At 43.9% G+C, this 14,686-nt stretch overlaps 1 protein-coding gene across 5 annotated transcripts; it reads right to left on the reverse strand.

Moving 5' to 3' along the window:
- Positions 1–676: 676 nt before the first annotated feature.
- Positions 677–9,316, reverse strand: slc8a2a (solute carrier family 8 member 2a; the record flags this gene model as incomplete). 5 transcript variants are annotated; one of them, XM_080013633.1, is made up of 11 exons in its annotated part: positions 8,996–9,301; positions 8,246–8,383; positions 7,878–8,105; positions 7,483–7,761; positions 6,526–6,966; positions 4,802–5,166; positions 3,658–3,761; positions 2,844–2,861; positions 2,594–2,706; positions 1,740–1,839; positions 677–1,419 (listed from the first exon to the last, which is right to left on the reverse strand). In XM_080013633.1, exons 1-11 carry the CDS (start codon positions 9,059–9,061, stop codon positions 677–679), a joined length of 2,595 nt encoding a protein of 864 aa, XP_079869759.1. In that variant the 5' UTR covers positions 9,062–9,301. The 5 variants fall into 5 exon arrangements, with proteins under 5 accessions (XP_079869759.1, XP_079869762.1, XP_079869761.1 ...); XM_080013636.1 differs by having other exon boundaries at positions 2,835–2,861; positions 8,996–9,187; XM_080013635.1 differs by having other exon boundaries at positions 2,826–2,861; positions 8,996–9,187.
- Positions 9,317–14,686: the final 5,370 nt, after the last annotated feature.

A 14,686-nucleotide genomic window follows, 5' to 3' on the forward strand; every position in this document is an offset into this window, starting at 1 on the left:
CATAATGCAACATTTATTTTTTCATTTAGATGTTCAGTGTAACACAACAACAAGATGCGTTGTGCCGCAATTTGTTTGTGTCGTTTATTCGTATAAAAAGCTACTGCGGTTTACAGTGTCTTCTTATGCCGGTCCAGTCCCAGGGTCAGAGACCGCCTCTTTGCTCCTCTCACAAGCACCTTTTTTTTCGCCCTCATGTGGAGAAACAAGTTAAAATGTGAAATTCAAGCCGCGGACCTCAAGGCCACAGCCAGTTTCAAATCAAAAGCCAGCGGACCTAACAAATACATTCTGACCGGATGAGGTTTCCAAAGACTGTCGCGGCACATCGTTTGCTCCCCTTCAGATATCAACTCCGATGATCAGAACGACCCTAAAGTGAATGAGGTGTGCATCTTCATTAGTGTGTGTGTGTGTGTGTGTCTGTGTGCATGATCGTATGTGTGCGTGTGTGTGTGTCTGTGAGGCCTAAGGACAAATTTTTCAGATACCGTCACCACGTTGCCAAATAGTTGGCGTCACTACATCAGCGTGTGGTTCTTGAACACTCGTACTGTCAAACATACAGTTTGTCCTATAAAATCCTTACATTGACCGAGTAAGCGTCCAGGTGAACGCGTGTTGTCTACGCGATTCTGTTGTGTTTTGTGGCGTTCCTTGCTTGACCGCTGCTCCTTCAAAAGCCCTGTATATGGCAGTAGGCCTCCAGACTGGAGAAGAGAATGTAAAGGAACCAGAGGCCAAAAAAGAAGAGGGATGTGAGCAGTTTGGTGCCCCGCGGGCCTCCGAGTTCACCGCCTATCGACGGCCTCCGGCGCAGCATCAGCACCCCCATGTTGATGAAGGCGAAAATGGTGAAGAGCGTGACGGAGAAGGCCAGCGAGCCGGGTTCCACGCGGAACACCTGACCTTTGACCTCCCAGTACACGGCCGCCACGGACCACGCCACTCCGATACCCAGGAACACGTTGACCGCGTTGCTGCCTGTCACATTGCCCACAGATGCGTCGGCATATTGGTCCTGCGTCGCCGCCACTTTACTGGCAAACGTATCTAGAGAACACATGTAAAAAAGGTGTAATGAGCATTTATCATTTATAAAAACCACACACACACATACACACACACACGCACTGATGCAATACTGACCAGGGATGGACGTCCCCAGAGCAACGAACACCACGGCAGTGACGGTGTCCCTCAAGCCCACCGTGCAGCCAAAGTGGGACGCCAGGTCTCCAATCACTGCCGTTAGGAAGCCAATGACCACGATGGACACCACAAAGCAGGCCCAGCCGTTACAGTACTCAGTGGGCGGGACACAGGCAAACAGAACCTTCCAGAACACACACACTATGTGTATAAAGTAGTCAAAGCAGGTCGGCATTCGCTGCTCCTGTCCCTCCTCCTCTCCGTCGCCTGTAGGGATGAGGCAAAGGTAAAGCAAGTGAGGTCACGTTGATGAACGGGCATTTTTTTTTAATGCCACGGCATTAAACGTACGTTATCTGATCTAAGATGAATATGTCAGGGATAATATATAGGCAGTTGTCATTATCGCAAAATAACCCCCTTTCTGACCCCCTCCGCATTGAGGTACTGATCACCCTGTCAGGGGTTCTTCCACGATAATAACCGGCTGCCTGCAAATTATCCCGCAAATTATCCCTTACACACTAGTCTTACATCATACAATTATAAGGCATGGCTAAATTTACACAACACTATTCAAAGCTAACCTGCGCTGAGTGTGACAGCTTCAAGGAACTGCTCTCTCCAGGAGTGAGTCCCGATCACCACGGCCAGATTGGTGTCCTTTAGGAGCTTGTCCACGGTGCTCTGTCGGGAAGACCGCGATAACAACGAGAAAGGGGGAAGGAGCGAGAGAGAGGTATCAGAACCATACTCCAGATTAGTATTCGATTGCGTCAAATGGATTTTAGCCACGGCGCAGACAGGGCGGAGCTCAGTTATGACACACGCTGCATTGTATGTCACTGATGCATACACGTCGGATCACTGCATTTCTCCCGAGATGCATCCAAAGCATTGGAAAGTCAAAAGAGTTCGAAAAGCTTTTAACGATCAATAATGTCAAGATGAAAATACTGTAGTGATGTCATACATTTCTTTGATAAGGAACAATGAAAGAAAAGGAATTCAATAAAAAGTAAAAAGAAGTGAAGAAAATGTATCCACACAGCATGGTGAGAATTTACCGCGTCTAGCACTCCATTTGGAGTTATTGCCCGTCCAATCTGATTGGCGTGGGGATGTAAGAGGACAGAAATCATTAACACACTCAGATTCCTCCTTTAAACACTGAAAAAGCACTTTTTTTTCCCCAGATACTGATGTGTGAGAAGCAAAATAACTGGGAAAAAAGAACATACCTAAACACCTGCAAAACACTGTGATGACATATAATCAAAGACTTTAAACGGGAACTATCGCTCAAATTGAGGAGGCACCTTTGTATCCTCGTGAAATACAATCCGTATTTGTCACATAATAATACAACATTTGAATAACATAACATCAAGTATACGCTTGCTTGAAGCGTGGCGCTTGCTGCCAGCCGGACCACACACACCTTGAACTCACAGGACTCCTCTATGATGACCTCCAGCTTGCTGTGCTCGCCCAGGATGGGTTTCCCCATCTCCGAGATCCTCCTGGCCTCCTCCTCTTCGGGGCTGGGGTTGCCTGCGGAGCAGCAGCGGGGCTTTTAACGCTTGTGCCAAGCACGCTCGGCCACACGCGGCACGCACCCATTGTTCGCCGAAAACAGATGCACGGGCTAAAATGTCAACAAAAAACCCCACACACTGCACTCTGCTTACCCTGGTTTAGCAGCAGTGCTGTGGAGAAAAAACAGGAAGACATTCAGCGCAAGCACCATAAATAGCACCGTCCTGTTTCATGAATGTGGGGGATATTAAAAGTAATATATATGTGAACGTCCACGGAAGTGATGAAAAAGGGAGCGTTTATTTCACAGAGAGAAAGTTCAAATCCCATCACCTACAGATGAAAAGCCAAGCCCGCCCTGGTGGCTTCCTTTTTTGCCCGCCATTATTTGCTTTTGAGCGTGCCTAAGGTCCGCGGCGTCTCGGTGTTTGCTTTAGCGTGCGTTGTTCTTTTTCTATTTTTTGATTGACCTCACAGCGCTTTGGTCGACATTTGCCGCTTTACAAATAAATTTGACTTGAAATTCTTGTCGGTTTACTGAGATTGTGCAGGCGACAGGCAGCGGATGCTAAATTGATACTCAATCCATCATTGGCAGTGGCAGCGTGTGTGCCAAAGTCAAACAAAGAGGACCCTGAATGTAATCTTCAGTTACTGCCTCTGACGCAGGTGTCCGATGAACAGAACATCACCCCCCTCCACCCGTGTTGTTATTGTTTTGACATTGGATCTTTAACAGGATATTATTGTTCGCAGGCACTTTGTGGTTAATGTGAAAAGATAACAGCAGTTTTTCTTGGCCAACATTTAATACATTTACATTAATAAATACATTTATTATTATATATGATTAAATTGAAATTGAAATTGAATATACATTAGTCACCCACTTAATGAAAAATAAATAAATAAACTAAAAATAAATACAAATAATAAATGATAATAATAATAATAATAAATGGTTACCTGAGATTCCTCGCTTGAGCCATCTGGGCTCCTCCAGCACGATGAAGAAGCTTTCCTGCTTCTCATACTCCTCCACATTAATAATGCGTACTTGTAAGGACTGACTGCAGAAACAGCAAGCGCAGATGGACACACACACACACACCCACACACACACTCACACATACACACAGACACACACAGACACACCACAGTCACGTCAATTTCTTCAACAAGAAATTTACGCTAAATTGACCATTATCAAGCCTCATTAAGCTTCAAATAAACATGCACAGTTAAATGTAGACCTATGAAACTTTATGACCTTGACCTATGACCTTTACCTCTTAAACATCTACATTCTCTCTGCTATCTAAATCACATCACAAGCTGAAGTGACCTAAATATTTAATCACAAAGGACACCTAAATTATTCAGGCCTAACGTAGTGCACAGACAGACAGGTGCACGATGGTCGCAGCCGGACAAACGCAGGAATAATCCAGCAGGGGCAACAATAGTTATATTATTATATATCAAATACCTAGCGGCAACCACAATTTAGATATAGTATCATATAATGGCACAAAAATACTATATGGATACAGTTTATCTTGATAGAATTATATAGCAGTCTTTCACAGGGGAAATCTTGTGTAATTAAATCCCTTACTTCTACTTCTACAGTGAAATCTCTGCTCACATCCTTTTCTATAACTGCTACTGTACGGCATTTATTACATAACAACACGAGGTGAACCATTAGCCAAATGTGCAAACAACTTAAAGAGCCTCAATATTTAATGGGAAAAGGATCTACTGGATGTGGTGACGACAGGCTCCCAAACCTGATCAGGGAAGGGATTATTGTTCAGAGTCAACCGTCGCTTACCGCCATATTAGGAAGCTCTTCGGGCAGACGCCGTCACTGACTACCCTGAATAACCGTGCAGAGATGAGGAAAACAACATTCTCTGTTGGTACCTAGGGGCCAATGTAGAACGATTATAAAAGTATATCTAATAGTGCACCAGGAAATGCCGCATTTAATCTCAATTAACTGGGAAACTGAATCTGGACACGGTACATGTCGGTGTCGTTCTCCTTCCAGCCGATCAGGAGATCGAAATTCGCAGGAGGAAAAACAAAACAGACTCAGACTCACCTGGTCTGTTCATTGGTGAACTCCAGCTCCCCCTTGGTCTCCTCGTAGTCGATCCCAGCACGGGCAGTGCCGTCCTCCGTGTGGTAGGGGACGGACACCGTGCCCCTGGAGCCCGAGTTCCTCACCATGGTCACCGCCACCGTGCCGGAGCTCTCGCTCACGCGCAGCACCGGCTGGCCGAAGGTGAAGATACCCGCGTGGTCATCGTCGAAGATGGTCACCGTGGCGACCGACGGCTCCACCAGCCTGCCCTTGGGCGGCGTGCCTGTCCCAGCATTGCCGCCGCCTTCCTCTAGCCTCAGGTTCTGTAGGTGCACGAAGAAGTGCTCGTCCTCCTCAAAGACGTCATCGTCCAAGATGACCACCTGGAAGATGTGAAGCATTTTTTCTTTGCTTAATAAAAAAAAAATATATCATTAAAACCCTTGAATACCTTCAGTTCTATGACTACAATGTGGGGTTAAGAGTGAAGGATTTCGATAAGATCCAGAAAAGGGTGAAACTGAATAACGCTATTGGTCCAGATAATGTAAGGAATATCAGCAGCAAACACTGCCAGCCCTATGGAAGTCATGCATCATATCCCCTTTATCCAGGAAACAAAACAAACAATACCTACTGACTCCAGGTCTCCACGCCATGAAATGTTTTAAACGTGGTGTACCTTTCAAAAGTGTTCAATGGACCCTGTTCAGTTTGCTAACCTATTATTGGAGTCGATTGGAGTTGATGCTGCACTCCTATGTCAGATAAGATTTTCTTGTTTATTCAGTGCATTTGAAGGTGCAGTGTGTAGAATTTACGGAACGAAATTGGCAGAAATTGAATATATTAATCATAACTATCTTTTAATACATATATAATAACATTAAAAATAGAAATTGTTGGGTTTTCGTTAACTCAGAATGAGCCATTTTTTATCTACAGGGGGATGCCATGTTGCACTGCCATGTGTCTTCTACAGAAGCCCAGAAGGGACAAACCAAACATCGGCTCCAGAGGGGGACTTTAGTGTTTTTCTCACACGTTTCGCAGCCACCATCTCTTCCACGGAGGCCGCCATGGGGAGAAGTATTCCGTTGGTTGCGATCGGCAACCTCGCTGCTAAATGTCGCTAAATTCTGTACACTGCACCTTTAACGCAATCCAAACCAATTCCATGGCTGGGAAAAGGATGGATATGGGTGTCGACCTTGTTTGATCCTCACCTTATTCTTTGGATAGTGTCATTTCCTAACAGAAGACATTTGTTTCAGAGGTCGATGCAGTTGACTAGATGTCTGTCACGGCAGCTGTCCTAAAACTACCTTCAGTCATACTCTTAACCTTTTAAAACAAAGACGGTTCCTAAACAACTTTGTACATGACGTGTGAGGTTGATAAAAGAGTAATAGTAAAGAACAGTGAGCCAATAACTCAAGTTGGCAACTACAAATTAAGTTCCATTGGAAAAACAAAGCGTTTCTATTCTACTCTAAAGTTTTCAAACCAATTGTCTTCTTGCATTTTCAGGGTTCTTCTCAGATGAGAGACCGCAATGGCAACCTTCAAAAATGTTTAACGTGGGGTATTGACATTGGATCATCGTTCAAACAATCTGAACAAAGGCAGCATATTATCATGACCCTCCGAAGAATCGAAATGAGAAGTTATCTTTTCCTCCGAGACAAAATGGACCAAAGTATCTGAATTCTATATTCGCAACAATTTCCTTTCACACTAACTTTGATCTCTTTCCGGGTCTCCCCAGGCTTGAACACCAGGGTGCCCTCGCTGAATTCATAGTCGTCCCCAGCGTTGGCCGAACCATTTTCTGTCCGGTAGTCCACATAGAAGGTGTCCTGGCCCGTGCCACCCTGGCAGAGCACCTCGAGGCTCAGGGTGCCGCAGTTTTCCGTGCACTGCCACTGGGCACACGCAAAGGAAATGTGAGAGCACGTGGCCAGATCGTCGTCCGGGCCTCCGGCAGCTGAGCGGCGGGCGTGTTCGGCGGCGTGCCTCTTCAGCACATTGCCGGCGCCGATCATCAGGCGGGTGGCCTGGACGCGGTAGAAGGCGCGGCTCTTCTTCTGCTGCACCAGGGCAGAGTAGTTGGCCATCTCGATCAGCTGATCCAGGTCCTTGTCAGGGTGCTTCTCCTTCAGGTCTTTCAAGATGCGGACCACCTGAAAGGAGCGATGGGACGGGAAGAAAACACACTGAATTTTGAAGTTAGGAACATGTTACATTCGACCACTAGAAGGGTCGATAGTCCATCATAACTTTGACCATGACCAAAAGGAACAAAGAACGGTAAGTGGAGCTGGAATGGAATACTGAATGCTCAAAATGTTAAGTTGATTTCTTTCCTTGTCTGATATTCTTTCGTAAAAAGAACGGGACTTGAGAAGATTCGGTGACACGTTTCACAACAGAGACGGCCCATCTTGTTACTTTCAGTAGTTGATGTTGAGATACCTAACCTCAGTCATTAGATAGACTGGGCTTTTTTCAACACCACGAAAGAGGCTGCGGTTACAGACTGGTCGAGAGTTTTTCACAAGATACTCCGTCAAGGAAAAAAAAAGGCTAAAAGTTATAATATAAAAACAGAGCATCGCCTTGGAAATACAGCCATGTAACGATCAGTATCATTCACCCAGACATGGTGACATGCTGCCTCCGAGCTCCACATTTCCTACCTCATCTCTATTCTGGTCCAGCTCGCTCCCTGTCTGCACAGAGACGGTCACACTCGAGGAGTTTCCAGGGCACGCGTTGCCCTCGGAGAACTTTCCGTCCATAATCAAGTCGATTCCCTTGGGCGCCAGGTCGCCCTCCATTTCCACGACGATGCCATGTCGCTTGTCGGCGCGGTAACGCTTGTGCATGTACTTGTAGAAGAGAAGGCGGCGGTCGGCGATCCAGGCCAAGATCACGCACACGGGGAAGTAGAGCAGGGTCACGAGGGCCTCCCACACCTGCAAAGAAACACACAAAATGAAAGTGGTAATCCATCAATTATTTGTTTAATAAAAACCCATATTTTATGATTTTTTTTTTTGCACACGCACGCACCAACACACACATACAATACCTCCACAACCCCCGGTGAGATGACAGCCAGAATGAGGTAGAGCCAGATGTAGGCAAAGATACTCCAGAACGCTGTGATGAAGAACACCCGCAGGTGTTTGATCTTGCGGCACTCTCCGTCGGGGACCACCCACACGCACAAACCGATGATAACAAACATGTTGAAAGCCGCGCTGCCCACAATGGTGCCGGGGCCGAGCTCCCCTGCGTCAAAGTTGTGCCCACACACCTGGAGCGGAACCACCACAAACAGAAGTGGACGATTCACTCCTTCTCGGTCCATTTACTCAACACATTGAACTGAAAGACGACATTTCTTTCCAAACATACATTATATGTGATCAAAAGGATGTAAGGGCTGCTCTGTACCTCGATAACAGAGAGTAAAATTTCGGGCGCTGAAGATCCCAGGGCCATGAGAGTGAGGTTGGACACAGTCTCATTCCAGATTCGGACAGTGGTTACTGTGGTTTCCCCATTGGGTTTGGTGATGGTAACCTCTTTCTCCTAGAAACACATACAGCATGGTGAAAACACTTCAGCCATGCAGACACCTTGTACAATACACCATACATATTTGAGATGCTACTGTATACATATAGGAGGTGACACTACTATTGAGTTCACATCATTTCCTTGTTACTTTTCAGATTGTAAAATTTTGTTTTAATATTTGACTGCCTCACAAGAGCTGCATTCTATTTCAAATAGATAATGTTTGATTTCTATGAGATTTAATATGTGGAAATCACGAAGAAAGATGATGAACATAAAGATTTAATAAATGTTCTTATATTATATTTCCTTTAATGAAGCTGTTAAATTTACAAGGATCAAAAAAGTGGTCTGTATGAATATATATTTATATATATTTACCATATAGCAAAATAGGCATATGTACTGTTTAACACTCATTTGAACGTTATTGCTGAAAAGTGTATATTTAAGAACTATCTGCCAATTTGACGGAAAATACCCACCCTTTGACTCAATAGTAAAAGTTTTTAAAGTGTTTAAAGTGAATAAACATGCTATTTTTTATCATAACCGTCAGCAAAAAACAATGTTTATTCTGCGGCAGAAGGAACCCAAGGCCTGAGCTGTTTTGCATGAGTGTACCTGAGAGGTGATGACCTCAATGGAGGCCATGAATCGGTCTGCGATGATGGACACGCCCAGGAACATGTAAATCAGGCAGGCAAAGTAGACCACCGCCCTGCCAGTCTGCTCGCCCAGCGGAGGGTTGAGCGGCAACCACACGGGCAGCAGGATGCCGGACCTGCACACCACCAAGCCCGCACACGTCCGCTTGCTAGACCCGGTGGTGTTGGCCGAGGGCTGGGGCTGCTGGGTGGCGGACGCCCGCTCAACCACTTGTGTTCCGGACGAGGAGGTGCAGGGGTGGGACAGCAGTAGGAAAGAGAGCAGGAGGAAGAGGACCGGGGAGGGGTGAAGAGATGGCAGTCCCATGCTCTCCCTGGGTGAATCGGCGCCCGTGAGAGGGTCACCAAGGGGGCACAGCTGGGTCAGAGGGCTCACCTGTGGTATGGGGAGAGAGAGAATTGGTTTAAAACCAGCACAACAAAGACTGTGGCGTACAGTGCTGAAAAACATCTCTTTGTGATAGATAGGGTGATTGTCGTGTTTTTCCCCAGATAACCATCTTGAAATATACAGCTTCCTTGCAGCACTGAGTTCGTGGGTGCATCACACAGGGCTTTCGACTCAGTTCCTGTTCCAATTGATTGAATAATTGATTTCATTAAGATTACCATTTCATTACAATATGCCAATTCTGACTTGAAAATTAAGTCCACTTGTACTTCATTAACCCTACAATTTTGAAACACTGCAATACTGTTTACATGGCACTATATAAAAACTATAAACATCCATAATGACAGACTGGAAACGGCTTAGGAACTGGTGAGTCATCAACAAGGGAAGCAAATACCGTCGTAGGATGATTGGGATTGGTCTCTGAATTAAGTTCTAAAATAAGCTTCCATATCAGGATGTTTTTCTGTTGTTTACATGCAGTTAACTTTCAAATATAAAGGTTCCGATTCATTTTCTTGCACCAAAAAGGTAAAAGGTAAACATGACAAACATTTGTGATATGCAATAAGAAGAAAAGTGCTAAAAGTGTGGCGGAGTTGAACTGGTCAGGGATGTGTGTGGTTAACCCCCAACTCCTTTGTATATGGTCTGTGTATTATTTGGGTAATCCATGGGAACAGGACCTCTGGAAATCAGTTAGCTGGTTAAGTGATGATGTGTCAAACAGTGGAGAACCCACTTACCTCTAAGGTACAAACTGTTTTGTTTTCCCTGGCCATCACAAAGGGTACATACACGGGCTGATATAAGCAGTGGGTGAAGTAAACTGACCTGAGGACGTCCTCTTAATTGCATGTCAAAATGAGCAGGGAGAAACCAAAGCCAGGCTGAAAAGTCATGGAGCCTCTGTGTGGTTGAATACATTGGCATTAATTATAGTGACTGACAGCTGGAAGGTCAAAGGCACAGTGTAAGACTCTTGATGGCCAACTCTCTGGAATTCAATTCCCATAGTTGCATTTTTGATTGTTTCTGGAATTCATTTGTATTTCCTCTTCTAATTGGACAACACTAGTGCTAACTCAATAGGGGTGCAATGGATCACAAAACTCACAGTTCGGATCGTATCACCGTTTTGAGTCACGGATCGGATCATTTTTCGTATCATCAAAAAAAAAAAGAAAGGAAGGGAGACTAATATAACTTTTATTTCCATTTATTCTGTAAAACACTTAAAGCAAGGAACTTTTGCCCATGGTCTTCAATGAAAACTGTATACAAGATGTTTAAATAAAATCTTAAAACACAACAAAAATGAAAATGTGAAAAATGAAAATGAAAGTATTCAATAATGAATTGTTAAATTAAAGTGCAATATGAGACACGCATGATGCCTTCTTCCTTTAAACATGGGAGTGAATGAAAAAATATGATTAGATCCGCCCCCAGTAACTGAATTTAATTCCAATGAGAAACCAGTATCATGTTCAATTTCTCACGTTTATAACAAACCAAATTTCATTAAAAATCTGTTCAGAATTAAACGAGTTACAGTCGGTTTTGTAGAGGAGTCTGTTTCTTTCAATACACGTTGTACTTGTTTACGGGCGGATCTTGACCACTCCAATGTGGTGGATGTGCAGACGCATAGCGGCGACATACAGCAGCTCATTCACCACGTGTCGTAAAGTAGCAGCAACACAGCGCGCCGTCCCGTAAAGCTATTATTGCACTTCAGACAGAAAGACAACTCGCATCTGTCTTGTCTATCTTCTTTTCACTGCAACTCTGCATCCAGATTTATGGAATTATTATGGATTTTGCAACTGGACCGCGGTTCACATGCGAGCCAAACCATGGGGGGCGACCCGTACGGATCACGGATCAACTACATTCCGTTACACCGGAACTTGAAAATTTGAAAAAGGAAAGTTGCTCTCTCTGTCTGAGGCAAACATATTGAGGTGGAGAGGAAATATGTGTCGGTGCCGAAATGCATGTGTATGATTTACCAACAGTGGAAACATTTACAGTGCATTACTGAATAAACCGCATTCAAAATGCGCATCCTTGTAAGTCTGATGAGTGGTTAGTAAGTGCTGAGATAATTGTAAACCATTAGGATTACTGACCAAGTTAAAGTGTAGCAGCAGGTTAGGTGCCTGTGAATGTATCTGAGAGTGTGTGTCATGGGAGAGAGGGCGATGAAAGCTTTCTGTCTCTCGGTCCTTCCAACCCCATCCCCCTACCCCCATCGCAGAGGTGAGACAGCATTATGGTGCATTGTTGGTTGTAACAGATACTGGGGTGCTGCATCTTTGATGCTGCCTTCCCTCTGCCAGCTCATTATGGGGTTGTGATTCAGAAACACAGCCCAGAGGGCCAACGCATCACATTTCACTTTCCAAGTCCTGCTATGGTTACCATGACCTCAGACAGAGGGCCATTTTAAACCTGCTGGTCAGGGGCAGGTATTGGAGGTGGGGGAGGGCACCTAAAATAACTTCCTCGTCACTCACGTTTGGACGGGAACACTGCACAGGTAAGAATGACAAGCGAACCGATACGGTGGTAGTTATGTATCACTTGCATTTGAATGCCTTCAACGAGGAAAGAAAAACAACCACAATGCATATAAACTACTGTAGTGGCATGGTGCAAAATACAATTCTACACAACTGCTGCCTACCAGGCCACAGAAATAAACGGGCTGGGTAGAATCTCGTAGCCATCTCCATCCCAAATGGAGTCATTTTGTCAGTTTGTCAAAATAAGGCCCACATTTCTCGATACTGGCTTGAGGGAAGCAATAGAGGAAAGTAATAGAACGTTATCTGATCAAAAGCCCAATAGAGGCAGAAGAGCGGGAAGCATTATCTATTCATGCTTCTACCTAAATTTAGGAGGCTCCTCTTCAGCGTTTCAGGGAAGAGGTTGAAGGACAAGTCATTATGGCATCACAAGAGTATTTCTTGTCTCTCTTAGTGTTCTAGGAACCACTCTGAATTTACACCAGCTGAGTAACTGAAAAGGAGGCGTCTTCGACTCTTTGTGCCAACTATAGCTGATAAGAGCCTCTTAGAATCAAGAGGGTCTGCTGATAGACCTCCACTACTTTCTGTCTGGAATTTGAATGACTCATTGGAGCTGAAAGTAGAAAAAAAAGTTGCGTTCAACTTTTCCTTACTAAAGAAAGCAAGATGAGGGCAGTTACACATCATTGCCACACCCTTCAATAGGGCTGGGGGATATATTGCTATATAGTATCCTGATATGAAAATAGATATCAGCAGGAATTTTTAGTTATCGCTCTCAGCGATGTTGTTCAAGGTCATCTTAAACGCCGCAGCAGTGAAGTAATGCAAATTTCTGAACTTTACTAATGTTCTCGTCACAATACGGTCACGATATCCGAATAACTAAAGATTGTTTCTCAAATATTTCTTGCGTGTAAATATCTTAAGAATGTACCAGTAGTCGTCATCTAAAGTACTGAATCATCAAGGTATCAATATCGAGGCATTCATAAAGAAATATGGTGATATTTGTTTTTTTGTTATTAAAAAAATCATTTCATTGAACCCGTTGGTGTGAACAGGATGAAAAGCGGTGGTGGGGGGCCTTGGGGTCCAGGACAGTGCAGATGGGGGTCAGCAGGGTGTTGAGAGGAAGCTGTTCTCCATCGCCCCGCGCCACAGGAGCATGGAGCGCCCGTCTCCCCTTACCGCCCCTGACACGCCGCTGTCCGTCAGCGCCGTCGATAAGTGATTGCCTGGGATTAACTTACACTGATAGGAGAACCGGCAAAAAGGGAGTTAGCACCTTTTAGAGGTTAATATTTCCTGCCCGTGCTGCGGCAGTGACGTGAGGTGAGGTGAGCGATTCCAGTGAGATTTAGAACCGCAATGTGAATTTCAATAGTTCAATGAAGGGAGTTCTTAATTTGGATAGAAATTTCAAATGTTTGTGTACATAGGTGATTTAATTATGTTTCAATATCTATACAGGTAACATGCCATTGTGATCATGATCTATTTTGCAAGGGAATATAACTGAATTCAAATTTGTTTGTTTAAAAAACAAAAAAAAATGCATCATGGTTAGAAATAAAGTACAATAGTATTTAGAGAAATAAACTATTTTAGGTTTGTTATATGTTCAAGTGTGAATATAACACATCTCTTATTCCTGAATGTATAGAATTCATTCAACAGCATAGAAAACTGTGTGTGTAAGTGTCTTTTTTATCTCTTCTGACCTTCTTTGCCTTTTTTTTTCTGTATGAATGTCAGTGGCAGCGCAATAAATCTACTCAAATCTCAGAAAAGAATAAATAAGTCAGATCCTTAATGTTTGTTTGGTCTAAATGTTTAACCATTAAATTACAGTTTTCAAATATATTCAAACTATGATATTGGTAACATTGAATGGAATTATGTACTGCGGTTTTATATACTATACATATTTTGGGACTTTATTCGATTCTTGGTGCTTTCATAAGATATTTACACTTAACAAATATTTGAGAAGCAATCCTTAGTCATGTGGATATTATAACCAAGCAGGTGGAGGATTGGAACAGCAAGAACAGTCTATGAAGTTCAACATAAAGACGACATTTAACAATATTGCGATGTTCCGATAATCAAAATCCCTGACTATATCCAGTCTCATATCACAATATGTATATTATATTGATGTATTGCCCAGCCCTAGCTTCCATTATGAATAAAATAGCAGAGTTTATACCCGACCACTTATAGAGCAGTGATTCCGCATAGCCTCGTTTGATGTTCTTCCTGTTACCGCTGGAGAAATGTTTTCTGACTGACAGGCATTGACATACGTGGGCACCGACGGGGCTTGAGCAAGAGGAACAAGTGGAGCGGGATCCACTTTTAGAGGAGATAAAATCTCCCTTAAACTAAGTCCACTTCAGAGACTACTTACGCTGTTAACAAAGGACGCTCGTGCTGAGGAGGGGCCATTCACAGGATGAAACTTAATAAGTGGCAATGAGCATGCCTTCACGCAGTGCATTCCAACTGTGCGTTTATCTGTGAAGGTTTCTAACTAGTGCCACCCAGTTTGGCCCTTCTATCATGCTTGTAGCTAGTGTATTTATGTTTTGCCAATAAACAGTACTAGTCAATGATATTTGCCAACTTTCTGAGCCTGTAGTTTTGTATTCAATAATGAATGTCGATTTTTGTGTAGTATCTGAAGAACACCAAAAAAAAAATACAAAAT

The sequence above is a fragment of the Zeus faber genome, assembly GCF_960531495.2.
Source record: "Zeus faber genome assembly, chromosome: 14".
Classification (NCBI taxonomy): Eukaryota; Metazoa; Chordata; class Actinopteri; order Zeiformes; family Zeidae; genus Zeus; species Zeus faber.